Source organism: Blennius ocellaris (genome assembly GCF_963422515.1).
Source record: "Blennius ocellaris genome assembly, chromosome: 9".
NCBI classification, from domain to species: Eukaryota; Metazoa; Chordata; class Actinopteri; order Blenniiformes; family Blenniidae; genus Blennius; species Blennius ocellaris.
In genome coordinates, this window is record NC_137658.1 from 26,123,114 (window position 1) to 26,149,964 (window position 26,851).

The 26,851-nt window shown below is 42.6% G+C and overlaps 1 protein-coding gene across 3 annotated transcripts in view; it reads right to left on the bottom strand.

Moving 5' to 3' along the window:
* Nucleotides 1–26,851, bottom strand: part of enox2 (ecto-NOX disulfide-thiol exchanger 2) — a 205,475-nt gene that overhangs the window by 136,196 nt on the left and 42,428 nt on the right. For 2 of the 3 annotated variants that reach the window (XM_080502063.1, XM_080502061.1), the window contains exon 4: nt 12,843–12,918. In XM_080502063.1, the coding sequence (XP_080358189.1) occupies nt 12,843–12,879 (37 nt within the window). In that variant the 5' untranslated portion in view covers nt 12,880–12,918. Of the gene's footprint in view, nt 1–1,437; nt 1,706–12,842; nt 12,919–26,851 lie in introns of those variants that run through there. The other variant, XM_080502062.1, reaches the window with a different exon arrangement.

Below are 26,851 nucleotides of genomic sequence, written 5' to 3' on the forward strand. Positions count from 1 at the left end.
TTCTCTGTGACAGATCTCAGCAGAGTGCCCCCTCCCTCGCACCATTAAAGGCAATCTAAAGACGCTCTGCCCGTTGATCAGAGGACGACAGCAGCACGGAGGTAAATGGCTGTCACAACGCTTGATGGACCTTTTCTCTCTCAGTGGTCATAGGGAGGCACTCGACCTCCATTCACTCAATTTGATTCAGAGCATGTTTGTGCCTCTGGAGGGGAAGGGAACTGATCTTCTTCATCTGTGCACGATGCACACACGCCAAAGACGACTGAAAATGTTCCAATCAGGGAAAGACAAGAAATGCATTTTCATGCACTGAACAAAAGGAGTAGCTTCTGTGTTTCAGGGGATGATGCACATTTGGATCCAAAACTACAAGTGCAATGCCATGTATGTCTTTTGACAACGTGCTTCAATCGCTGCAGCGCTTTAATTTACAGTGAAACATGATTGAAAAGGCTGCCAACTCATCCAAGTGTTGTGTCGAAGTTGATGCTACATTTTGTTTTGTACATGAGGAGGGAGACGGGCAATCTCAGGAGCCACAGCTTGCTTTTTTTTTGGGACACTCTAAATTAATGCCAGGAATCTAACCCCTGACACATCATTGCTTTTAAAAGCCCCCCCCCCCCCCCCAAAAAAAAAAAAAATGCAGCAATTAAACTGTAAACAACAGAAAAGGCTGAGGGGCATGTGTGGTAAATTTAACATGACTATAAACAGAGGAAGCTGATGGAGGGGACTGCCGGAATAAAGCAAAGTAAGCAGGTTAATGTAAGAGTTCAAACATCATCCTTGCCTAATTAGATCCTGTGAGCCCAGAGAAGATGATGTCCCATTAAAAAATAAATAAAAAAATAAATCCCCAGCTGATTATGCCAGGCTGCGATTTGGGAATAAAGGACACGGAAGTCCTCACAGCCAGGGAAACCAAACAACTTGGAATCTTTAACGCGAACAACTGGCAAGCCCCCCTGCAAAAAGACAGGCCCCATAATGTGTGTGTAGGAAACAACGTGTGGGATTACAGTGGCAGCGCAGATCCAGTGTGAAAACTTCCATCTACAAACAGCGCAGAAGCTGCGTGAGTCAACACAACACACACGATCAGCAAGTGCACACATAGGAATTAATATTGACGGTCGTCGTTAAAGCCCACCATTTCACATCAAACGCTCAGATTTTGAAAAATTAAATTAAAATAAAAAAAATAGAAAAGAAATGCCTCCAGAGAAAAGCTCGTATATGTTGCGGTCTCAACAGCTGGAAAACGCCTCATCGACTACGAGAACCAAACACAGCGAGGAGACGCATCCTAACTTGTAATAGATGAACACGCAGACGGCCGATCAAATGTCGTGCAGTGATCCGACTGCAGCAACTGAAGCGCGGGCTGAAGCACGAGCCCGCAGCGCTGGAATGAAAGTTGAAGCCCGTTACCTGTGTACTGCAAGAGAAACATGGTCCACGCGAGGCGAGGCGCGAGATCGAGGGTCCTGCAGCCGCGAGGACGAAGTGTACAAGTGGAAACTGAAATTTGAAAAAAAAAAAAAAAAAGAAAGAAAAAAAAAAGAAGAAGGAAAATCCTTGAATGGAGATGGGGCTTCGTCCCTCGGTCAGTCCGCTGCGCTCCGCTCGGCACACCGGACCGCAATGAGGGAGCAGCGGCTGGAAGCGGGACCTTTTAGCAGCGACAGGCGAGCCCGCCCTCACGACGTGCACGGCGCGAGACTGAAGCGGAATACTGGTTCGCTTCAAGACCGGGGAGAGAGAGGGGGAGAGAGAGAGAGGGAGCGAGAGAGAGAGGGAGCGAGAGAGAGAGCGAGAGAGAGAGAGAGAGAGAGAGAGAGCGAGCGAGCGAGCGAGAGAGAGAGAGAGCGAGAGAGCGAGCGAGAGAGAGACACTCCAGGCGCATGCAGGGCGAGGCGGACTGCTCGGGGTGGAGAAAGGAGAAAGTGTCCGTAGCAGCTCGGTCACCGACGAACCCGCTGCCTGGATCCCCTGCGCGAGCTCCGACGTGCAGCCGGGTGAAGTGCCATGATGAGGGAAGCGCAGCCCAACATCGCTGACAGCGTCGATCACTCCACAGGCTTCACATCTGTGTCACATATTTCCACATGCATTTGTTGGAGTTTACATAAAAGATTGAACATCCTCTGAGGTGCAGCCAAGCGACAAATGCAAACAGAACAGCATGTAAATAAATTCTACACAAACTTTTGACAGCTGTGCTTTTATTCACAAGGTGCCATTCCGCAGCTGGCCAGTTGGAGGAGACGCATAGAGACGATCAGTGCCATGCTCACTGCCACTGCCACAATGGACTTTATGATCACAACTGAATGCCATGCCAGTAGAATATTGGACATTATAGGTGGTGTTGCTACTCATTGAAATTGTAAATGGTGAATGAACATATTTTATTTGGGGGGGTGTCCATTGGGAGCGATCTTTGTTTGAGTGTCTCCCCCGATGACACTGACATCTGGATTGGGCGAGATGGGGGATCAAACAATGACCAGCTATATAAACTGAACCACAGCTGCTCCAACTCCACACATTTAAGGCATTCCCTGTGTTATTACTGCTGTTCTTAAACCTCATTTAGACAACGACAACAAGTGTATCCGCAAAACTTTCCTCACTCTTGGAGGGGTCCGTTTACACCACAACTGTGGCCGGATCCACGACATCCATGACCTTTTTTATAGGAGCTCACAAGGTGGAACTTTTCTTTCATGGGTGCGGTTCCCTGCTGCACAGAATGCAGCAGGCTATGGAGCGCCGTTACTGCTCATGTGAAACCCACCCTCCATGATAAATGGGTCCTTATGCTCATGTGCGTATAAACAAACATGGCAGCCCCAGTACTGGTTTGACTCGCAGTCCGTAATATAGTTTTATTGTCCATATCGGTAGTTTTATAGTTGAGACTCACCTCTAATAGCATCCGATCCGTGGTCTGTCCATATGAATGCCGGGTGTACTCATGATTTATAAACGTATAAACTCACGTTTATAGGGTATTGTTCTCTGCACATGGCTGTGTGGTTATATTACAAGAACAAGCAACAGCGCTCTCCTGTGGCCCGGCATACTAACTACAGTATTGTCAGTGTGTCTGCTGCTGCACTGAAAATGGAACACTTTTGTTTTTAACAGTCAAGGTGTTGTCACGTGAAATGTTGTCATGTAAATAGGGCCTAAATCGCCACTCACAAGACAACGTTTCAAGTTAATATGCAGCATCATTTTTGCATTTTGTCTCGGAAAAGTTTTGCGCTTGCGTGACAAACGCTTGAAAGCAATGTAATTAGAATGCCAGAGCACGAGTCGGCGCTGTTTGTTGTTTTTGTAATGACACCACGCAGATGTGCGCAGAGAACAATAGGCTATAAACAATAGCAATGGCAGTACATGGATGTTTGTATGGAACATTTAACTGCTATTACGATAACTGTCAACTATAAAACTGCCGAGTCCCAGGAGAATATGGACTGGGCGTCTTGATACTTGGAGGGTAAATATTGTTTTTAATTGTCCATCTTCTCCTGCATCTGCAGAAGAACTGGGTACAATGGCCGTGGTGCACATGCCCAGTAGCAGCATTTCAGATAAGTTGCATTTTTCCACCATTTCCATGGAAATGGAGTCAGAGCATTTTCAAATTGTTTCACCTTGGGAGTCATTTTTAAAAAAGCTGCATTTTCAGTGGTTCCAAGTATGGTTGTCGAGTAAACCAACACGCAAAACGCAAACAAAGGTTTTTGGTTTTCAAATGAAAACGTTCTCATGTAAATAGAGCCTTAATTTAAGGGGATAGTGGGGTACTTGGTTCACTTGGGAGGGAGGGAGGATTTTCACCCCTTCATTAGGTTAAGTTGCATTCACATTTACTTTAGAGGCCGGACCAAGCCGCCTGGAAAATGTCATGCAGTTACACCAGCTGCTGGTTTGGGGGCGCTGTAGCCTGAAACAAACACTAACCACAGAGGAAGTAAAGAAGAAACACGGCTCATTGATTGGTCCGGACTGAAACTGGAAGTCCCGCCGCTTTAGCCTGTGGCGGCTAGGCTCGTTAGCTTGTGGCCAATGGGGAGCCACAAACCACCGCGATATAGAGTCTTCAGTCCAGCTATCAATGAGTCTTCCTCACTACTCCACGTCTGCCTGCCAGATATTGACCAATTTCTTTCTGCAGCTAATTCTTCTGATTCACGCAGCCAGCTTTGTTTGTTTACCACTCAGAATGCATTCTACACGTCACGTGCTCTCCCCCCGTACTTTCACCCCAGAAAGATCGTTTGTAAAGAAACAGAGACCAAGGTTTTGAAGTGGACCAGAGATCTTGTTCAATCCGGTTCAGAGTTCATGGTCTTGTTCAGGTCAACCAAACTCAACAGTTCTTCCCAGAAGACACTCTGGTCCAAACCAAACGGGGGAATGTGAACATGTCCTCAGTGAGCTTTTCAAACCTTTTAATATGAAAAGACCAGTATCATATGAGTTGGTTGCAGTGCCTGCATCTATTATGGTTTCTACATTGGCTCCCAATTATATACGTCCTCTTAGGTAGCAACAATAGACTGTGTGCAATATTGCTCTCACGCTGTGAACAATACATCTACTCTAAGTGACTGAGTCTGAATATTGTCTTGACTTGGTAAACAAAGGCAAAACAATAATTACACAAGCAAAACAGCAGCGCAAACACACTATATGCCTTCATACTTGTTTACAGAGACATGAAAAATATTCATGAGACTGTTATCCAATGAATCATTGCAATGGTCATCTGTTTTTTTTAATCTTTTGTCTCGAACCTCTCTCTAGACAGACTTCTGGGATGACTGACAGCACATGCTCATTGTTATTATTTAATGTACCGTGTCAAGAACGTTTACCCTCCATTTATCTATTGGTCGAAACATTATACTCCACATATTACTTGACATATTTTCTGTAGTGTTTCCCCTGTATAATGAGATCATATAGGGTTCCACAACTTGATTTCAGGATTCATGTGAAATCTAAAATCTATACTTTGTATTTTGGTCAATTTGAACATAAATACCTACAATTTAGCATTTCTCCATGTATACATATGTGAGGCTCTGCATGTATTCCAATAGGATTCAAATTGACATGATGGGGAATTTATTTTTGGGAGCCATGCTTCTTCAAAATGTCAATGGCTTCACCCCTGTAAAGGACTTGTGAGACACTAAGCAGCCAGCTCATGACCATGTGAGACGGCTGAAATCAAGGTCTACAAGGTTCACCAAGTTGGTAAAAAATGCCCTTTGATGTACATCCATCCACTTGAATGAGCTTCTAGATATATAAAGCTCAGTGCATTAGAAAGGTACCTGCTTATCATTGCATATGTGCTGCATTTACGTTTTCAAACATCATGGCACAGAAGGCAGAGGACCAATACCAGCAAGAATGGCTCTTTGTTGTCGTTAGGTTCTCACGGCTATCAAATGATTAGAATTAGATATCAATATATACTGGCTTGATTTCAGCTTTGCACAAGAGCCAGACCTCCAGCCCTCGGATGTCAATCCTGTGCCGAAGCATCGACCACCCAACCACTCCTCCTTTACTGAGAGTCTCAATCTTTATAAGCAAACGCGTTGATTAATATCATCTTGACCGGCTTACATTTTTCACATCATAATCATGATACACAACAAGGTAAGTAGGGATTTTATACCTTAGAAGGATCACGTGGCACCAGTTCTGTTGGGTTTTGGCAGTTTGGCTATCGATCACTATTAATAATGATCAAAGTTAGTTCTTTTTTATTTGATTGAAAATGTAATCTGATCTGTATCAGATACATCAGGAGCACTGCCTGTTTAACAGGAAATGATAGTCAATTCAGTTATATCAGTCTCATAAGATATACAGTACTAAACAATTAATTTGGAATTTGAATTAATAGCTAAATTAATTCGAATTACCTCATTTACCCAATATTACCAACTATTTATATAAATCAATATGCAATTTGCACCTCTGCCAAGCATGTATAAACATCGTTGATTGCAGCTTAATGTGTGGCTTTTCAGTTGAGATTCACGGAGTGAAAATTGAATATTCAAATGGAAGAACCATGTTTTAAAGCCACATGTCGGTTCGCAATGAACTTTAAAACATATTCAATAACTTGGAGTTTCAGCAACGTCTTCACAACATAACCACCAGCAGCATCTTACGTTGTTGAGACACTGCCATATTTTGCTTTGTGTGTAAGGGCTATATTCAAATATATGTGAAGTTGAAATTGAAGTTGAAATTGAGGTTGCATAGTTCAGGTCATTTAGCCTTGGACACATTGAGAAAATACCTGCCATGTCAAGAGATCTCCTCCTCCGCCACAACAGCAACCTGGTTTCCACTCCTATCACTAAATCATTTTAAGGCAAATAAAAGCATTTACCAAAGGCCAAAGTGATGTTCTCCTGTTCCAAAACTCAAAATTGCTCTCAATTGCCACACTGCTGTCATGTCAGAGGAACACAGACCCTCAAACGAGGTATTGGGCTGATTCCAAACGCCACGATGACAGTCGCTTACGACGCCGTCTTTCATACTCCGTCAGTAAATATTGTCAGTGACTCTGCAAACAGCTTTGAGTCACTTAGAGAAAATGAACCAGGTTTCTTCTTCGGCAAACATCAGTGTTGGCGCTGTTATTGACTCCAAATAAAAAACGCCATATTTACAATGTGCCACGGTTGACAGACAATTAAGATATATACTGGAACCAAGAAAGAAAAGCAGCTGACAGCTCCCCTGAGTTCCTCTGCTTTTTGAGGATCGAAACAACATCGAGCACACAAACAAATGCAGCGGTCCGATTTGACTGCTTTTCCTAATTAGATGAAGACTAATCTTATATTCAAATTGTGCACTTTTAAATAACGCCTTGACGGAAGGCCATGCAGACAAGTAGTGGTGACAATTGCTTGTTGGAAGACAACTAAACTGCTGATTATTCTATACAGACTATGTGTGTATACCTCTTGAACCTCTTAAACACGACACGGTAATGTTGGGGTATTATCTTTAATATTTTGGTCTACAGACAAATCCACGAAAATATTGGATGTTAAAGGGGGTTTAAAAATGTTGAACAAAGCATAGTTAGGACTTCAGGAGACATTTAATTCAGCATCAGCAGACACAAATGTGGTGCGCATCAACCAGGAGCCTCACATCCACTGCATTTCACAACACACAAACTGTAAACCAACCAACCGACAGTGGGGCTTTTGGCTGTCCACATTTTCACCAGAAATGACTTGTCATACATAAACAGAATGTTTTCCAGGCAGAATTCAATTACCCCTGTCAGCCAGTAGTAACGAGTAACAGCCAGTGCATGCTCTCATTCAATTTCTGTGTCCATAGGGAATGATGTTTGTCTGATGTCTTGATTTTTTCCCTCTCTTCTGGACGATAATGTTCTTTCCATGGTCTGCTTAGTGTAGCAAAACATTCAAATTGAACACTAATTTGACTCTGTGCTGCTGCAGATCAAAGCAACCTTGGTTTTCTTTCATGGTTTCCTATGGAAACGTGTTTGGTGACAGTACAGCCCTCTTTGTTTAAATAAACTGCCATACTTGAAAATGAGGTGAAATTGTGGAGAAGATATTTCAGCTTCCTATGTGAGAAAGCCTCACCTCATGTTTGATAAATCATTAATCCACATGATCCAGCTCATCATGTTTCATCTACTTGAAGGAGAAATATATGGAATGTTGACCGGGCTGGATATAAACTGTGGCTTAAGACATTGTTTAGTTAATGTGGAAATGCTACGGACTGAATAATTCAGATTCAATCACTACATATTAAATGAAGGCTGGGCCTTGTGGACAACTATCATAGTGAAATTTTAACAAGGTTTTCAAGATGCACAGCTTTTACTTTCTTCAATATTTCCCTTCCCATCAAACATGTATAAATATTTGTCACACGGGACGTTGGCACAGTTTGTCGGTTTCTATGGATGCATTTGTCAAATGACAGGACTGTCGTTCCTCGGGTGGAGAGCCTCATGCTGCATCAATATGTCCTTTCCAGTCAAACAACGGGCCTCCAGAGAGGGTGAACGGGTGATATTTACATTCTATAGACTATGTTGGAATTTGATATTGTCCATTTTGAGATCAATGAAGTTTTGACACAGGTAAAAAAGCCATCAACTCCTCTGCACCCTGTATGTAGGAAGATAGTCAAAATGTATCTTGAGGATGAGGACATCTCGTTTGGCTCTCGCGAGTTATCTTTGACCTTTATCTCCCTTAATCATTTCAGTTCTAATTACCTATCTTCTTCTTCTGCGCCCTCCGTATCTCATATCCCTGCAGCCTGACTGATGGTTAGCAGGTGATCATCTGGACAGGAAAGGTTGAGGTGACTCCCCAGCTTAAGTCACACCTCATTAAGTGAGGATCACAGCGTCCCAGTTCGCGTGCCGGTGTATTCCTGTTTGGATTCATTTAATGAGTTGTGCAGGAGTACAGAAAGGAGTGCAGAAAGTAGCAGCAGCCCAAGATGTTTTGGGATGCAGAACAATGTTTGCCGTCATTTTCCTGAAGATGTGAGGAGAGGGAGACACTGTAGGTGCACTGGTGACGGCAGCATCTGCTCTGAAAACCGGATTAGGCTAAATCCAAAAGGAGGCCAGGCCTTTCTCTTGAGAATATTCCCTCACCATGAATATTGATGAAAATGGTCTCAAGCAGAGTACAAAACAACCGTTAACCCCTCTGCACTGCAGAAATGCTGTTCCACTGCAGTTGTTGCCTCGCCGCCATCTACAGCCAGAGGATCACTTGATTCCACTTGTGCATTGCCCCTAATATCGCCGCAAGAAGAGTTGATCACAATCCATGTTTATTTGCTCTACAACATTAACACACTGCATCGAAGCGCTGCAGGTCCTCTGACAGAGGCAAACTCAGTTTTTATGAGAGTGAGTGGGCACCGTGGTGCATTTTGGCAGCTGCGTCGAACGGCAGGCTTGTTGTGATTCCTGGCACCAAGTGTACTATGAGGCAGACTCAGGCATGAGACTCCACTGCCTCCAATTCAGCATTAAAAGCAGGTAATGCCTTGCAGCCAGACTGCTGGCTTCCATGCAGGGGTCAACAATAAATAAAACAACAAAGCAAAGTAGGACGAGGAGATTTTGGAGAGTTTAAAATGGAGAAGTGATTCCCTTTTATAAACAGTTCGTAACGGAGCACTTGTGTATCTGTGTCTTCATCATTCCTCCGACTGATTTATGTAGTTGCAAAAACAGCCGTAAATATTGAGAGCCTTGCTTAAAAAGGAATAAACGTCAAATATCTGACTCAAAATCTGATGATTGATGAAGTTTAATCTTTTTGCCAAGTATTAGTCATAACATTGGCCATATTACTTAGGATGGATATAGCAGTGAAATATGTTGTAATCCTGAATACTAAATGAGCAGTCACTGTGAATGTGGGCCTTAGAATGAGCCAAAGAAGTCACCATGGGATATTTTATCATCTTTAAGGCATTAGACACAGACGTCGTCATGAGGAAATCATGCAAATCAAATTCCTGGCTTCACCAACGCTGCTTAAATACAATCTGTATGATGTCTTGCACATCTCATCACATTACAGAAGTTATTATTTCCCATCAATGGACTGTCAGTCCAGTTATGCTACTTATAACATCATATTTCATCGTTAACACAGCAACATCTCTGCATCCAGCCAGTTTGTGGGATTATACTATTCAGGGTACTTTCACTATTTGGAAGCTGACAGTCATTGCATTGTTGACAAAAAACAACAAACAACAAGTGTACAGATGCCACTTCTTTACACATAATCGCCAACTCGGATCATTTACTGTGTCAGACATTTACGTATACATAACGGCTTCAAGTGAAAACAGAAAACTTGCGTCGTGTTTGGGCTGTCTGTTTACATGACAAGGTAGCCACTAAAAGCCCTACTTTATGAAAAACAATCCCAAGATAGAACTGTTCAAAAAAAATGCCTGGGATCCTAACTACAATGCTTTCAGTGTTTCTGTCATTTTTGTGTCAACAGACATTGTTTTCAAACTGTTGCTGTGTAAACGTGAAACGAAAATGTAAAAACGATGCGTTTTCATGTGAAACGTAATGTAAACGGGATCTGAGACTGAGCTTTATAAACCGACACGTCACTGATAAATAACAGCTTTGCAAACTTTACATGCAAATATAATTTAGTTTTTGTAATTATCATTGGCAGTGGTATTTAAACATAACGGGAAAAAAATGTATTACATTTAGGTTTGTGTGTGTTTTAACAATGTAAGCAGTTCCTGAATTAAGTGCTGAAATGCATGAAACTGAACCGAGTTGTTCATATTGAGGGAAGTCCTTGGAGAAATGCTTCATAAAAGCCGCCTTGCATTGTAGCTGGTCATACAGTGGGTGCTGGAGTACACACAGCTTGATTAGTTCATTCAGTTCAGTGTGCGGTGAAGAAACTCAAGCAGAGGTGTATTCTCTTTTTCTCTCTCAAAATGAGGTTTCGCAGGTCTTGGTTTCAGTAATGAAAGAAGAAATTTGACATTTGCATTTTGTCTCACATACTGACCGAAGCGGTGAAAGGCTCCTGAATAGAAGTGCAGGAGCTGGCTGGGTAATTAAGCCCACGGAAAGGCAAATACACTAAAGCCTACAGTAGCTCTGCAGTGTACAAGGCTGGAGAAAGAGAGCAGTCACAATAGAGAGAGCACAGCAGACAAGCAGGAGGGAGGAAGAAAGGCCAAGTATCAGACAGAGCATTCATTATCACCTGACTGACCTGCATACCGTGCCGTGTGAGAGTAATGGGAAAGGTGCTTTTATTCCCTCTCCCCTTCCTTGCTCTGAAGCTATCCGTCAATTTCATTCCCAGCTCAGTTTATACGCTCAACAATGAATTGTACGACGCCATTGTTGAGAAGAATACAATAAAACCTCAGTGAAACAGTGCGGCCATGCCTAATTTCAAGCACACTCAATTGTGTAAAAGCGAGCCGCCAATTTAATGACAACTATTATCCTTTTCTTTTTCAGTCCTGACCATGTTACTTTCATGCAGTGGAGAACAAAAAAAGGGATATTCTGAGGCAGAGTGACTGGAAAAAGAGCTACAGCCATGCTAGCTGCCTTCTGCGGCTGAACACAGCAGTGTCTGAGCTGAGTGCTTACATCGGCACAATGGTGTGCAAAGAAATTGCCTTGGTAGACTCATCAGTCTTTCTTTTTTTTTTTTTGCAGGAATCGAGGGGCACAGAATAATTTGCAGGCGTTGGGATTTTTGATATTTGAAATGAGGGGCACGTTATCCCTATACGGGGACGTGCTGTGGCTCACGCTCTCACCTCAGAATGCTGAACGTTGGCCAAACTGGGCTTTCTGTGAGGAGCTGCATGAGCTCCCTGTGAAGGGGTTCATTTCCTGGAGGTGTCCGTTTCTTCCCAGAGTCCAAACACATGTGTTGATTAGTTACTTAGTGATGTGTGAGGTTTGTTAGTTCAGTCCAGGTTTACATAGGGGTACTTGTGTGAACACGTCAATGCACCTGGGTTATTTCAGGCCCCATTTACACGATGGTTTCAAGTGGAAATGGAAAACTTTAGTTGCACTTTAGGTTTTCGAAGCCACTAAAAACCAAAACTTTCCGAAAATGTTCTGGTTCTGTCACACAACTGAACACAACACACCTTTTCTGTATTGAGTACTGAACTGTATTCAGAGGATGTACGCAGACACGAATTGGTGGGCTCCATTTCTTTTATGCACAATAATATGCAGAGTTACCCAAACCATCAAGACACTTCAGCATAGCACTGTAGTTTAGTTTTTTTAAATTTCAACAATTATTAAACATATACTAGGGCTGAAAATGAAAATATGTATACATTGATTGGCAAAACCATCCAATAGTGGTAAACAGATTACAATTGAAAACACAAAAGGTTGAAATTAATTCACAATGTAATACAAAGCAACCAGAATCTGAAGTAACAATAATCTGGGATAACATTTTGAAATTGAAATAATTGAGCAATGAACAGTTTGAAAACACTTGCACAGTGTTATGATGCTTGACACAAAGCAGGTAAATACATTAATTGACTGAATGCCCAGACATGTGAGTGGCTTAGTTTACTGATCCATAAATTGTATCTGGGAATTGGATCTACAATTAAAGTACCTGTCGCTCCAGAGCTTTCAAAACAACAACAACAAATAGATATTTAACAGTACAAGTGCATGTAAACCCAGCCTTATAGTATGTTTTCTGTTTAAAATACTGCACATGTTGATGTAAACGGTTCAGTATGGAATCCCTTTGGACAAATAAATATTGTGAGATGTAAACTGAAGATACCATTTCTTTTGGATTGCCTTGTTTATTGGCAGAAAAAGACAATGAAACGAGTATCTTTTACCAGTATGTGTGTTTTCTTTCCACAGTTTCCACAGGTTCTAACACCTTCCACAGAGCCTGAGTCGCTGTGATTGGAACGTGCACCTTCTAGTGTGTGTGTGTGTGTGTGTGTGTGTGTGTGTGTGTGTGTGTGTGTGTGTGTGAGCAGGATGTGCCACTCGGACAACGTCCCCCAGAAATGGCAGGATGTCGTCTATTCTATATGTTGACATTAACATAAAAAAGACCCCACTGTGAGTAGTGTTGAAATAATTGCTCAGCGAACTATGTTGTTGAGGTGACTGATCGTCATTCATACTCAATGGGTGAAGGAACTTGCTTTTGGAGTACACACACCCTCAGGCTTCTTACCTGTGACTCGATGGCTTGATCTGTAGTCTTGGTACATCTTGTAGGTGAGATCTCAGCCTCTGGTTTTGGAGCAAATCTGTGTTGAAAAACAAAAAACTAAAATAAACCAACCAAGGATAACAAAGGTGTGATCAACTGTTGTTTGTTTTGCTCGAAAAAGAATACCACAGAAGGGTCTTTTACACCTCACATTTGCAACCCCCCTTCATCCTTGTGTGGTTGTTCAAGGACACTGGGCAAGAGGAGCTTTTAAGAAGTGTGTGTGTGTGTGTGTGTGTGTGTGTGTAGGGGGGGGGGGGGGGGGCTTTGTCTTGAATGGAGAGAAGACAAACAGAGGAGGCTGTAATTCATCTGCTTCTCTAAAAGGCACGACCTCCCTGCTTTGTGAAGCAGAAGCTCATCCGAGCCAGAGGGAGCTCTGAGGCACGGGAGGGTCCCATTGACTGCACTATTAACACTCCGAGAGGGGGGAGGAGGGGGGGGGGGACAAAACTCTGCCAGTACGATGCACAGAGGACTCAGTAATGCATTTCATTCCACCATCAGAGACCCTGAGGGTGCAGTGATGACCAGAGTAATTGGCTTTCTCCAGCTATGATAATCTGCATCAGTCATGCCATACCAACACGCTCAGGCCACTGAGAAGGTCACCGTGGTCCCAACCCTCACTCCACACTGCTGACATGTCTGACTTCCTATACAAGCACTGGATTCTTGGGACGTCGCCTTCAGTTCAACGACGTCCCACAATTTAGATCACACTTTCAGTGTCAGTAGTTCGGATTGTAGCTCCTTTGTTGTGGACAGTACTTGATCCTAATAAACAACAGCAACGGAACAAACAAACACGCAGAACACAAACGGGAGAATTCACACCATAAAAGGAAAATATGTATGCATGCCGACATCCTTTTGCCTGCAGGCTGGAAGAATATAAAAGATATAGAATGACAAGAATGTTTGTGACACAAAGGTGAAGTCAGACTGGATCTCAAGAGAGTCTTGGTTCAATCATATCACATCGCTTTGCTTCATAATGTGTTGAGCAGTGATAGGATTGTTATCTCTGGCATGTATTACTGCTGAAATAACATGTGTAGGGCAAGATCAATACCATCTCTTACTATCTGTCACATACACACACACACACACACACACACTGTGTGTGTGGAACCTGCAGCTCCATTGGAGTGGAGCTGCAGGTTCCAGTGGTACAAACAGAGTTGACACTTTTAGAGCCGTCCAAAACACGTTCAAAATGCTGGCACGCCAACTGCACCGTATTCAGCATTTCATTGTTTTCAAAACATTGGCATGTAAAAGTGAAACCTTTCTCAACTGGAAATGTTCAACTTTTTCACTTGAAACATCACTGTGGTTCTGATTTTATGGCAATCAAAGTCTATAAATGTGAAGAATCTTATCCGTGTGTCTGGAATGACTCTTTTTCTGGCATAAAAAAAGATCTTTTGCATTCGACATGAGAGCTGTATTCAATAGTTACGCAACTCTGCCATTATTCATATCATCAAATCGGCACCCTGTTATTTCACTGAGAAGTTATATAGGGGAAAAGTTCTTGAAGATTCGGGCTCCAACTTGAAGTTTTATCTGAGATTTGAATGTTGCAGCAAAGTGCTCAGTCTTCAGTTTCAGTGCATTTGATCCCTCCAGGAGAGCGCAGCACACATTGCTTTGGCAAACTCAGCATTTGACATTTTGAAGTACTCTGAAGTCTTTTCAATCATAATTCATGGCTGACCTGATGTTGTGGGCTCCATTTACACAACAATGATCTACTGGAAATGTCACCATTTTTTTTTTTTTTTGGGACTGCTGTGTTTTTGTTTACATGTCAACCTCCTTTAAAACAGCGTACAAGTATCAGTGTCTGCTGTATGTAAAAGAAAACTGTGTCTCCACACCGGAGCTGCACTGCAATCAATATATCCACTGATAGACATTTTACATACATTGTGACTGGTCCTGTCACCTGTTCAGTGGGCGGGCATCTAAGGCAGTAAAGCTTCATCTGATTGGCTAAATATCTTGATATACAGAGCACGGAAACATAGTTTATTGCAGGTCAGACAATCTTTCGCAATACGTCTATGGATGTTGCAAAAGTCATACATTTGTAATATGTCGCACATGTGATCCAGATGATAGTGTAGTAAATGATCAATTCATTGAAGAAGTGCTATTAAATTCAAAAGAATGTGCAGTCATAGTTATCCAACATGTGCAAAAAGACGATTCTATAAGTTCAAGTGCAATAATAAAGAATGTATCTATGGGATTAATAAAGTATTTCTATTCTATTCTTATACCAAAGTAATGGATCTTTATATTATCCTTTTGAGTTTATTCATTAGATGACCGAGTCATGCTCATATGTGTAATGTTCTGCCAAGTGTGCAATTCGTTAAAATTACAAATACTGTTCAGATTAAGCAGTTACTTTCTTTAGTTTTAATTCTATGCTGCAAAAAAAGATGCTTTTCATCCAAAGATGGTGGAAATCAATTATTTCTATCGATACGCTGCTCACAGCCGGACATGTAAGAAGTAAGCACAACGTAAGGAATTCTGGGCTTGGTTCATTGAAACGTGTCTCTGTATTGTACTTCTTAGAATTTGACCTTATACTGTTGACAAGCCTGTTTATTTCCCTTCTAAATGGGGCCACATGTTCAGCGAATATGCAGTTGGAGGATGAGCAGCAGAGCAGAGTATGTGGGTTACACCCATGAAAGGTTTACCAAGTCTGCTCTGCTAATGCCAAATGGCAGATTCTGTTGTTGCTGTTGAAGCTTGTTTGGAGCTTGTGGTGGCCCGGGGTGCCGTCGATAAGGTGCGCCATCGCCACAGTTCCATGCAGACAGATATGAGGATAAAATTCTGCAACCACATACCTCCGCAGTCTGTGACCAAACTCGACTCTCCGGGATGACAAAGCCCACCCCCACAGAGCTGGATTCCTCAGCAACTACCTCCAGGATTTGGGTGTCGGGAAGATGGACTGGCCTGCCAGCAGTCCTGACCTCAGCCCCAAACAACACTAGTGGGATTAGCTTGGGCGTGTTGTTTGTGCCAGAGTGACTAACACAACCACACTGGCTGACTCTCTGATAAATGCTGGTTGCAGAAGAGGATATCATCCCACAGCAGTGTGTGAGCGGGCTGGTGAGCAGCATGAAGAGAGGGGTCAGGCTTTTAGTGCCTGTGAATGTGTATGGATTTTCCCAACACGAGGTCGCCTCTTCTTTTCTCAAATGTATGAATTGTTCAGTTGGCAAAATGTTCTGCTTATTCACACATGGATCAGGCTTGTGTTTGGCAGGAGGGCCGTATGTTTAAAACTCACACAACGCGCTGCTCATTACACAAATGCTGTTTACCTTACAAATGAGGGACCTATTACCGTATTCTCAGGACTAGAAATCTCAATTATTCAGTGGTTTGGCTGGCTCAGCAATGAAAATTCAGAGGAAGATACGAAATATATTATTCTTTAATTATAAAATGAACACCAGCAAACAGAAACGGAGCAGCAGAAAGTTTGTGGTGTCCTGGGGCCTCATCTACGTACACAACTTCCCATGCAAAGTTTGTGATTTAAAAAAAGATTCCGTGAGAATGTGCGTACCGGTACGCAAACTTTAAGCCTTGCGCACACACAGTTTGGAGACATGGGAACCTGGCAGCGCTGATTGTGAGGTGGAGAACTGAAGCCAGATTCATGTCATACATTTAAGTAGGCCTGTCGCGACGAGTCGACTTATGGGTTTGACGTCGACGGTTTTACAGAATCGAGTCGTCGACGCGTCACTAGGCTCACGCCCACTCGCCACACGCACGCGAGTGACCAAAACAAACCAGCATGGAGGACGAAACTGATCTCCAACCAGCTCTCAGGCTCAGCAGCACCCCGCCGCCCGACATCAAAGGTGTGGGGAGACTCTAAACGCAGCCATAAGCGTCAAGGTACAGTTATTTGCAGTCTTTGACGATGGAGCTAGCGTAGCACACCATGGAAGCACAACTTCCATGTGGGAGCGTTTGAAGCAGAGTCGTCCCGTTGTTTCTCGTGACGCCGGAGAACAGAAGTCAGTAACGTTGCTATCGCCAACGTTTGCTAAATTCATTTACTTTCAATTGTGCAACGTGAGCTTGAGCTCTGCGCACTTCGGGGGTGCTAGCTAGCTGTGTTTGTATTTGGTTAATGTTAGTAGCTTGTGGCTAAAAAGCTGTGTTTAGCTAACGTTAGCTAGAAATAGCATATAATGCTAGCATGAATGGTAACGTTGGCTAACTTACAGCTAACAGAATACAGCTATCTCACCACAAGCACCACCAAAGTGTAGAACTGCTAGCTACAGTAGCAAGCAGATTGTAGTAATATTAGACGTATCTGTTCAACGTTACGTTTGCCAATTGAGATTTGTGTTAGCTCAATCACGCTGTGGTCGTTTCAGAGTGAAACACATTATTAGACTGATGTTTGCCAGTTGAGTATCATGATTCACTACACTACAATAGTCCACTATGCCATTAAATAATCACCCAAATAATCATTTCAATAATAACTGTTTACCCCCAGCCCTACATTTAAGATCTTCAAATATAATACTTACGGATCCACATAACCATAAACATCCAAGCTGCAGTGATCCAGATGTTTCTTTAGTGGAACACTACTACTGAATCAGCAGCCCTATGATCATATGTCAAACTTTCATCTTCAAATGATACAGAGCGGTGGACAGAACTGATTGATTATCAATTGTGACAAAGTGTGTAACAATCAGTCTAATTTCAGAGTAAGCACATAAATAGGGCGGTGACAGCTGCAGTGTGGATGTGCCGGTGTGGTGCCAAAAACTGATTCCTGTCCACGGGAGCGCACACCGACTGTCTGTTGCTGGGGACATCTGCTCTGTTCCAGCTGCTTTTATTAGGATTTACAGCTATAACGTACAAATATACTAAATGGTATGAACAACAAAATTAGTCTCTGGGAAAGCCTCATACAAAAAACAAACTGCAACTGAGCTGATATACCATGGGCTACATGTAAAATAAAGAAATTATAGATTTTATATTGCTTATTTTGTTATTATACATACGTGATACAGTGTAATATATGTTTACGTTATGGCTGTAAATCCTGGTAAAAGCCTGTACAGGTACAGTCATGCACTCGGGGCACAGCGCTGCTGGAGGCAGACGACCTCCTCCTCCACCCTCCGCCTCCAACTCTCGAGTGACTGAGGATAAAACACAAAGTCCACTGAACCTTTTTACAAGTCCCAAATATGTAATTCATACATTTAATAAACAAATAAAACAGAACTTTATCAGTCCACTAAAATGTCTCCTTCCCTCTCCCACGCTAGCGTCACAACCATGGGGGCTGGTTTTGCGCCCCGCAGTGAGCTCGGCCCATGATGTCACTCTCCCCCATGATGTCACTCTCCTCTGACCTCCACCTTCACATCAGATTCTTCTCCTCCACCTCTACAGTCACTGATCTCTCTTTGACTCTCTCACCATTCACAGCAGTTACAGCATGCTGTCGATCGCTTGTTTTTCTTTCACTAGTGATTCCACCACTGTGACCAACAAATAACATCATCTCCTGACCTCCACCACCTCATGACTATTTCTCTCTCCGTAAAATTCCTTTTCGTCATCTTTTCTGTCAGGATTTAGCGTCGAATGCCGGCAATCAATGGGCTGATTGAGATGCAAAAATATTGCCGAGGTGCTTTGCATTGACCATTTATGGTAGAAAGTGGGCGTATTGAGGGCGGGGCCTGAACCGCCAACCCTCCAGGTGGATTGGGATTTATAAAAGTAAAGTGCGTGCAGAAATGCATACGCACGGTTATTGATCTGAATTTTTTTTGCCACACGTACATTTGTAGTAAGAATCCTACAGCAGGTTTTATAAATGAGGCCCCGGGGAATTTGTGAGTGAACAGCAGAGACTCTGGAAACATCAGATGAACCCTGCACACACTCAAATGACGATTATGACTGAATGTACAATTGATTCCTTTTTCCATATGGTTTCAATTTGAATAACAATGCAGGGCGTGCAATAACAAGGCTGAGACTGACAAAAGGAGGGGTGTGACTGAACAATGGCTTGAGTTCATATACACCATGTAAAAGCCTGAATATTATTGCGAACACCACACAGAGCTTCTTCTTACTGAAAGTTACTCCCATAATGAGACGCATATGAACAATTTTCAAAAAAAAAAGAAAAACCCCCACATAAGTGTTAAAAACTCTTGCTTCCCACATAAGGGCTTATTAGGACAGCATTGTTAGGAAATCAAAATAAGTACGACAGCACCGACCTCTGGTTTGTACTCAACTGTTACTCATTAGGAATGAAGGGCAGGTTCCGAACCAGCAAAACACAAAATACGTCTGGAGAAAATCTTTTTTCACTTCCAGAGATGATGGGATGATAAAAGCGATATCTATTAACAAGCTGCTCTGCTGTGTTGTATTTACGCGGTCATCAGATCAGAAATAACAGCATATTAAGTTGCTGTGGATTTGAATCAATATCACGGTTCTCACTGCTGAAGTTCAATGTGAGACAGACAGTTCATCACGCCAAGGCCAGAAAAATTGGCAGCTTCATCACCATCACAATAACATTGAACTAAACTTTGGAAGAATAATGACAGCTATTTTAATTTGGGAAAATGGGAGTTTTTCTAATGGACGAGGTGATTGTGAAGACAATCCCTTTTGAGAGCATTCCGTAGGCACACAAACAAATGGCATTCATCATTCTTAAGCCACACACTTTCCCCATCATATTTGTTATTACCAGCATTTTTCATTTCCACACACTTGGCTCTAAAATACTTTTCTATAGTTCAGAGCTTGTGTTGCTAACTTGGGAAAATGTGTGCACTAATGATTATGGATGAAGCAGGGAAACAGGGGAAAAGAGAAGTTGCCTTTGAAATCATTCGGAAATTCTGATTCAGATCCAGCGTGGTTACCAACACGCAAGCTTCGGAGCAGCCATCAAAGCTGAGATGACGGAGCTTTATGCAGACACACTTACGAGGGCCGTGAGCAAGATTGAAAATATAAAAGTACATCTTTACTGTTGCAGAAAACCCAATATGAGGGAAGGAAACTGAAACAAAGTGCCAGCGCCCATTGTCTTGCCTGGTTTCTGAGAGTCTTATGAGGAGGGTGTGTCATTACAACTCATCGCTATTGAGAGGCAAGTCGGAATTACACCACAAATAAATATGAATACCAGATTTACTGCTTCAATGTCATAAGATTTGATGTTGTCAGTGCATTCCTTCCGAAAGAAAAGTATTTGGGTTGTGTCAGTATGTATGCATGTGCAGTTGGAGTTCATTTGTCTTCAGTATTAGACCAGACACCTGCGTCCAGCCCAGATTAACGGATTCCCTCAGGGTGTGAGGAGGACTGGAAGCCTCAACAAGCTGCTATGATGATCGGAATGGAGATATCCCCATAAAAGCCCCCATCAGTCCATTCATCTTTTGTCTCCACAGCAGGGAATCGGCAGCCTGGGAAGGCACAAACTAAATTGCCATCTGAAACAATCTTCAGTCTTTGATTAATCACACCGGCTTCACAAGAAGTGAGGGAGTCCTGGCAAGTTGCTATTGTGTCCCTTTTCTTTCCTTTAGCTGCTCCGTAGAATGCATGTTTGTCTCTGTGATGAGCCATTCTTCTCCCACACAAGGGACACAAAAAGAAGGCTCCGGCATGTTTATGTTAGAGTAATAATCATACGGGTATCTGCACGACACAACGAAAATGCATAACCACGCCGGGGAATTGTGTTGACGCAAATCCAGCAATGGAACCAAAGTGTACATTTGCTTGAGTTGTGCGATAAACCTGTTGTCTGTCCTCTTTCTGTCCCTTCCTGCAAGAGCTCCGACTGTGGAACTGGAGGTTCATGATCTGTACTTCCTGCAACCATTACGTTAACAGCATGTGGATTCTCTGGTTGTCTCATGTAATCTTGTTTGTTGGTTGTTCACGGTCATATTCTCTTACTATTCCCCAAACCTTAATGGGGAGCAGAAAGCACTGAGTTGCTTTCGTTCCCACTGTCATCTGTCCTTGTTTATATGAAGCGGTTCGGTTATTTTTCTATATTCTCTTTGAATATAAAGTGACATGAAAAGGCTATCTTGCCTGTGTAAAACAAAGCTGGATGGAAGAGAATTTAATTACTTGGCTGTGAATATGTCTGATTTAGAATCACTTCAACCACTGCAGTTCTGATAGGTATAGTGACTGTCAAAGTGTGAACACATATTTCCCATGTAACGCCACAAAGTTGTTAGAAAACAAGGTGACAAAAGAATAGTCATAAGAGGTGAGTACTAAGTCAGAGCTTACAACTGCTGTCTTTGACATTTTCAGATTCTTCTTCAGACACTATAAATAAAGATGGTTTATCCCAAAAAAGGTACATAAATAAATAGAAACTTACTTGACCTACAGGATAAAAGCAAGTACTTCAAAGCCAATAACCATCAGATGCTGAAGTAAATCATGCAGTGATGCTTCAAACAACATCAAGTACGTTGTATCTTCAGACATGTACATTATGGTAAACATTTTGCACAGGATACAAAAGAGCCATTTGAACAATACAGTTGGAAACAGCAAGTGTGACATATATGGTAATGACATGGAACTCTTTCCCGGCTGTCAGATGTGACACGGGATCTGCAACTCAAAGAGCTTGTCTGCATCGGGGCCTCGTCATGCTTGTGGCGATTCAAGCGTTTCTGTCACTCTTCCTGCAATCACAATTTGCAAGCACTCTAAAAATCAATCCAATTCATGTTTGTTTTTTTGTCCACATGACGACGCACCAGCTGTATAGCACACAAGCTAAAAATACAGCCACAAGTGTCCCCGCACCATTAAAAACATGCAATCATGTTGTGCAGTATATTTGTTTGCTGATGAGCTCCTGCTGACATGCCAGAGAGATGACTCTGTCAGAGCTTCCTACTCACAAGGAAATGAAACGTGAGAGTGATGGCAGCACCGTTGGGGAGCAGTATGTAAGGCGGTATTGTTAAAAAAAACAAAAAAAACTATGATGATTAACAAAAGCGAGCGCTGAGACAGTCATCGATACTCCCTGGTTGCATTTCTCAGAGACAATGAGAGTTCCTTCATCATACTGTTGCAATCAGTTCATTCACACGGAAACTGCTGACAGTCACTGCACTCAGCTGCGTCTGAGTAAAATGGTGCAACAAAACAAGCACGTGTGCTATAAATCATGCGTATATAACATGTGTAGAACTTGACGAGGCGGTGGCGTCGTTACGCTGACGACACATTAAGGATGAAACACTGCGCATGTCGCCGGAAAATGTAGTTGTGAAAGGTTTTCAAATACTTAGGAAGTACGAGACAGCCAGGAGGCAGAGAAGAGGGCAACGAGAGGACACGGAGACCAAAGCAAACAAATCCACTGTTGTCCAAACCAAAAGCCGTCAAAGGGAGAGAAGCGATCACAAGTGGGGTGCATCCTCCCTGTCTTCCACTCGGCTCAGGCTGGAAACTCTGGTGTTGAGCAGGAAAACAGTGTTCCACAGTGTTAACCAGGGTCCTACAGGTTCCTATAAGCTACATTGAGGACTTTTTTTTAAGACCTTTTTAAGACCACTTAGAACTCAATTTAATGCCCATTTCAAAGCATGTTCACGGTCAGCGCAAATGGCTTCCTAATTGGAAGTGGGCACGCCATTATTACTTTCTTTACAGCTTGGACACGTCTAAACACAATAAACAGCAAAAACATTTATGGCAACAAAACTTTAGTGCTGCCCCTATACGGCTAACTTCGTTTACGATTAAACTTTCAACTATTTTTCCAATTAATGTACGACAAATTAAAATAAAATATATTAAAATGGTTGCTATTTAATTGTGTTCATTTTATTTGTAACACAACTCAGGGGCCAAAACAAAAAAGCTCACATGTACCATGACAAATGTAAATTCAATATTACCAAATAAATAAAATGAAGCAAAAACAAGCAACAGCTAAGTTTACAAATATTCCGAGGTGTATAAAGCACTTGTGAATATGGATGGAAACATGGCCAAATACACGCCTCAGGGCAACGGCAGTTCCGATGATGTTCATTTAGACCCGTGATATTGGAGTGAAATTGGTTTACACAGGCTATGTTGCAAAGTCAGCTCCTTACAGCAATAACCTGGATAAAGTGGATGCATTGATGGATGGATCAATTAGCTGAACAACTACAGGTTTAAATTGTACATTTAATACACCAGTATTTTACTATAATATAATGAAGAGGGGAGAAAAGCAGCCATGTCATAAAACACAGGCAATAAAGAAACTAATGAACTAAGCCAGGCTGCTTTTCATAATTTGTAAACAAAGTCGCGGTCTCTGGGCCACAGAACTCTGTTAACTGACAGCTGTAGCGCTGGTTCTGGGACACAACCTCACCGACTGAACTCTTTCACTAAAGGCAGTCTTGGGAGAGGCTTTCGCTCTGTAATTTACGAGTGGGCTGGGAGCCAGTGAGTGTTGTTTAACAGCCGCAGACACGTGCTGTCTCTGCATTCATGGCCAATGAGGAGGTTGGGGAAATCATTTTCTCCCACCCGCTTGCAGACACACGGTGAGCTACAGCCCCGTTTATCATTTGCGAGAGCAGAGAGAAAGGAAGAAAAAAAAAAATAGCACACAAAAAGTAGAAAAACAAACAGGATTTAATATCAGCTGGAGAGCCACTGACAACAGTTTAGGTGGCTAAATTATTTATGTGTGGATTAGTTTGCTTTCGACAATGAAATCCAAAAGAAATCTCAAGTGAGTGCCATCAGTTTATATGGTAATTAAATAAAGTATGCCAAAGAGGGATTTTAATAAGGATATTTACTATAAATGACCAAATCCTTAGATGAGGCAAAAAAGAAATTAAAAAGGGTGAAAAATGCTGTGTTGTTCTGTAAACAATCTGCTGAATGTTTAAATGCAGTCGATGTCATTTCCTTTTGCGTGGATTAATACGTGCAACTGGTGCAGCAGGCTGCCGCTGGAAGAGAGCAGAGGTGTTGAGTCAACCAAGCGTTGGTAAATACGGGTTTAAAAAAAGCAGTCTTGCATGTGAAATGTTAGACAGGGCTCAGCTCTTCTTGTCAAAAGTGCTTAAATCAGGGGAGGAAGGCAGGAGGCAGGAGGCAGGAGGCAGGAGGCAGGAGGCAGGAGGCAGGAGGCAGGAGGCAGGAGGCAGGAGGCAGGAGGCAGGAGGCAGGAGGCAGGAGGCAGGAGGCAGGAGGCAGGAGGCAGGAGGCAGGCCAGAGCGTGTGAGCAGAGGGGCAGGGATGAGACGGCGCGGTTACAGCGCATGCTTTTCTCTGGCTTTAAGTGAGGTGACTCAGTTTGGTTTGCAATCAAACCTCAAACCTATCTTATTCATGAAAGGCACGCTAATACAATCGCATGACTCACATTCCTCCAGTCTGTCTCAGGAAACATTTGATCATCTCAGGATTCCTACACAAGTGAGCTTCAGCAACAAGGATGCCACAGGCTGAAAGAATCCAACTGAAAAATGGCCCTAATGGGGAGATTGTCTTAAATTACAAAGCTGTGGGATACTACGAGTCGATGGCAATAAGCAGAAAAATGTACAACAACAAAAACTTAAAGCGCTCTCTTTTTTCATGATGCCATACTCTGCCTCATGGATACTACTTGACAGTACCAAGAGGAAGGTACGGTGGCCTGGGTGTGCTGCCGTCTCACTTTGATCAGCTCACACAACCGGGAGGGAGCACGCCGTTCCACAACCTTTAAGTAGTGAAGTGAGATGGACAAATGAAAATATGAAATAATACTCAAAAGTGGACATTATTATGCTGCATTGACAAAAAAAACAAGGATCCAAATCTCGCCGGGACTGATGGTAATTAGAAAGTAACACGACCTGTTCTCTCGGAGGTGTCATTATTCAGACGGTCACTGTGTTCTCTCCTGGTTCAGACCAAACCACAAGATGAATTAAAAGTGCATGAGTTAGTTCCGGTTCCTAATGCTGGGGTCTCTCCTCACAGATGATCACTGGCTCTGGGGGAACGATTCAGTGTTATACTGGACTGTGACGGCGACATTCACTTGGACTTTTGGTTCATTTTAGGACCCGTCTTTACAACGTTTCAAGTGAAAACACAACCTTTTTGTTTTTACGTGTCTGTAAAGTTTTGCATTTACAGGGCAACCTTTTGAAAATGATGTTTGTTTACATAGAAATGGTAGAAACACTGAATATGGTGTAGCTTTCATGCTGGGCGTGGGTGGGTGTTGCTTGTCTTGTACGAAAGCTACGCACGCACATGCTGCAAAAAACAATACGCTGTAAATATTAGCAATGGGACATTGTAGTGGTCAGTGGTTTGTTATTATGGTGACTCAACTATAAAACTACCAAGTCCCAGGAGAATCTGGACTGGAGTCATGACGCTCTCAGTCCAGATTAACTATGACTAGTAACTGTTTACTACGGCCATGGTGCCCGTGCAGTAGCAGGGTTTCCTCCGTCTACACCAGGGGTCGGCTACCTTTAACGCTCAAAGAGCCCTTTGGTCCCATTCCCACTGAACACAACACCCAGAGAGACACACGCATTTTATTTTGACAGTCCCACCGGCAGACCATGCCAGGAGGACACGACACACAAAACCTTCTTCACTGCTGGTTGACAACTTACAACTAATAAACTAAACTACATGAACTAAGCAACATAAACACAACACAACACAATTATTACCAACACTACAAAACTAACATAACCCCCAATAATTACATTTAAAACACGTCAAACAGAAACTCCCATAATGCATTGCAGCTCTCAGCTCCTTTATTGCTACACATTATTAAAATGGAAGATAAATGTGGGAGATGTGGATTGTTAGAACCATGAGTGTGATGGTGTGTCTTTAATGTCCTGTAGTTGTTGTGTAATTCACTAGAATGTTCCGTCACTCTCAACAAGTCTGTAATGAACCTCCCGGAATTGTCGGCGCTCTGCAGCGCAGCGCTTTTACTCTGGAAGGTACAGGAAGCTCCCAGCTTCAGATCCCAGTTGAGCCGTGGAGCTGCAGCTCCGGCTGTCGTGACCTGCAGCCGCAACTCTACGATCTTCATCCATTATTGTTGTAATGACTTTACATTTCTGCGTCGTTCACGACCCGCCTACATTGTACCAGTCTTTGTAGAGGGACTGCGCTCTGGGTGGCTTTGCCTCCTTACGTCTCCAGGATGAACTGCAGTGGGACGGAGGCTCCAGGAGCCGCAGTGGAGGGACCAAAGAGCCGCGGGTTGCGACCCCTGGTCTACACGCAGACGAAGCCCAAGAGTTTTCAAAAAAACTTTACTTCACTTTACTCCTGTTTACACATAATCATTTTGAAAAGTTCCACATTTGAAGCTGTTTTTTTTTTTTTAAGTTTTCAATCCCTCCGAGTAACGTTTTGTAACCGAAAACCCAAAATGCAGCAAAGGTTTTTCTGTTTTCACTTGAAAATCGTGTTAACAGGACCTTTAGTTTACTGGTGAAATACCTCATGAGAAAAACTACTACTGTCAAAAATAATGCATTAATTTAGTTAATTGGTTTGAAACATTTAACTCCTTAATTTTTTTTTTACTTAATTAACGCAGTTTTGTTTACTTCCATTTTTGTTGTTGTTTTTTAACTCTTGTCTCTGGATGCAGCACTGGAACAACAGAGCAGCACAACACCGAGTGGAATAATATTAAGGCAGAAAGTTTCACGTTAAAAAGTTACTTGAAGGCTGATTGACAAAGTGAAAGTCAATAGCTTTACTTTGAAAAGCCGAATTGTTTCGACCACAGTAGTAATTGTGCAGCTAAACAGCAGGTTGCCATGTTGGCTGACCAGGAGCCACCAACC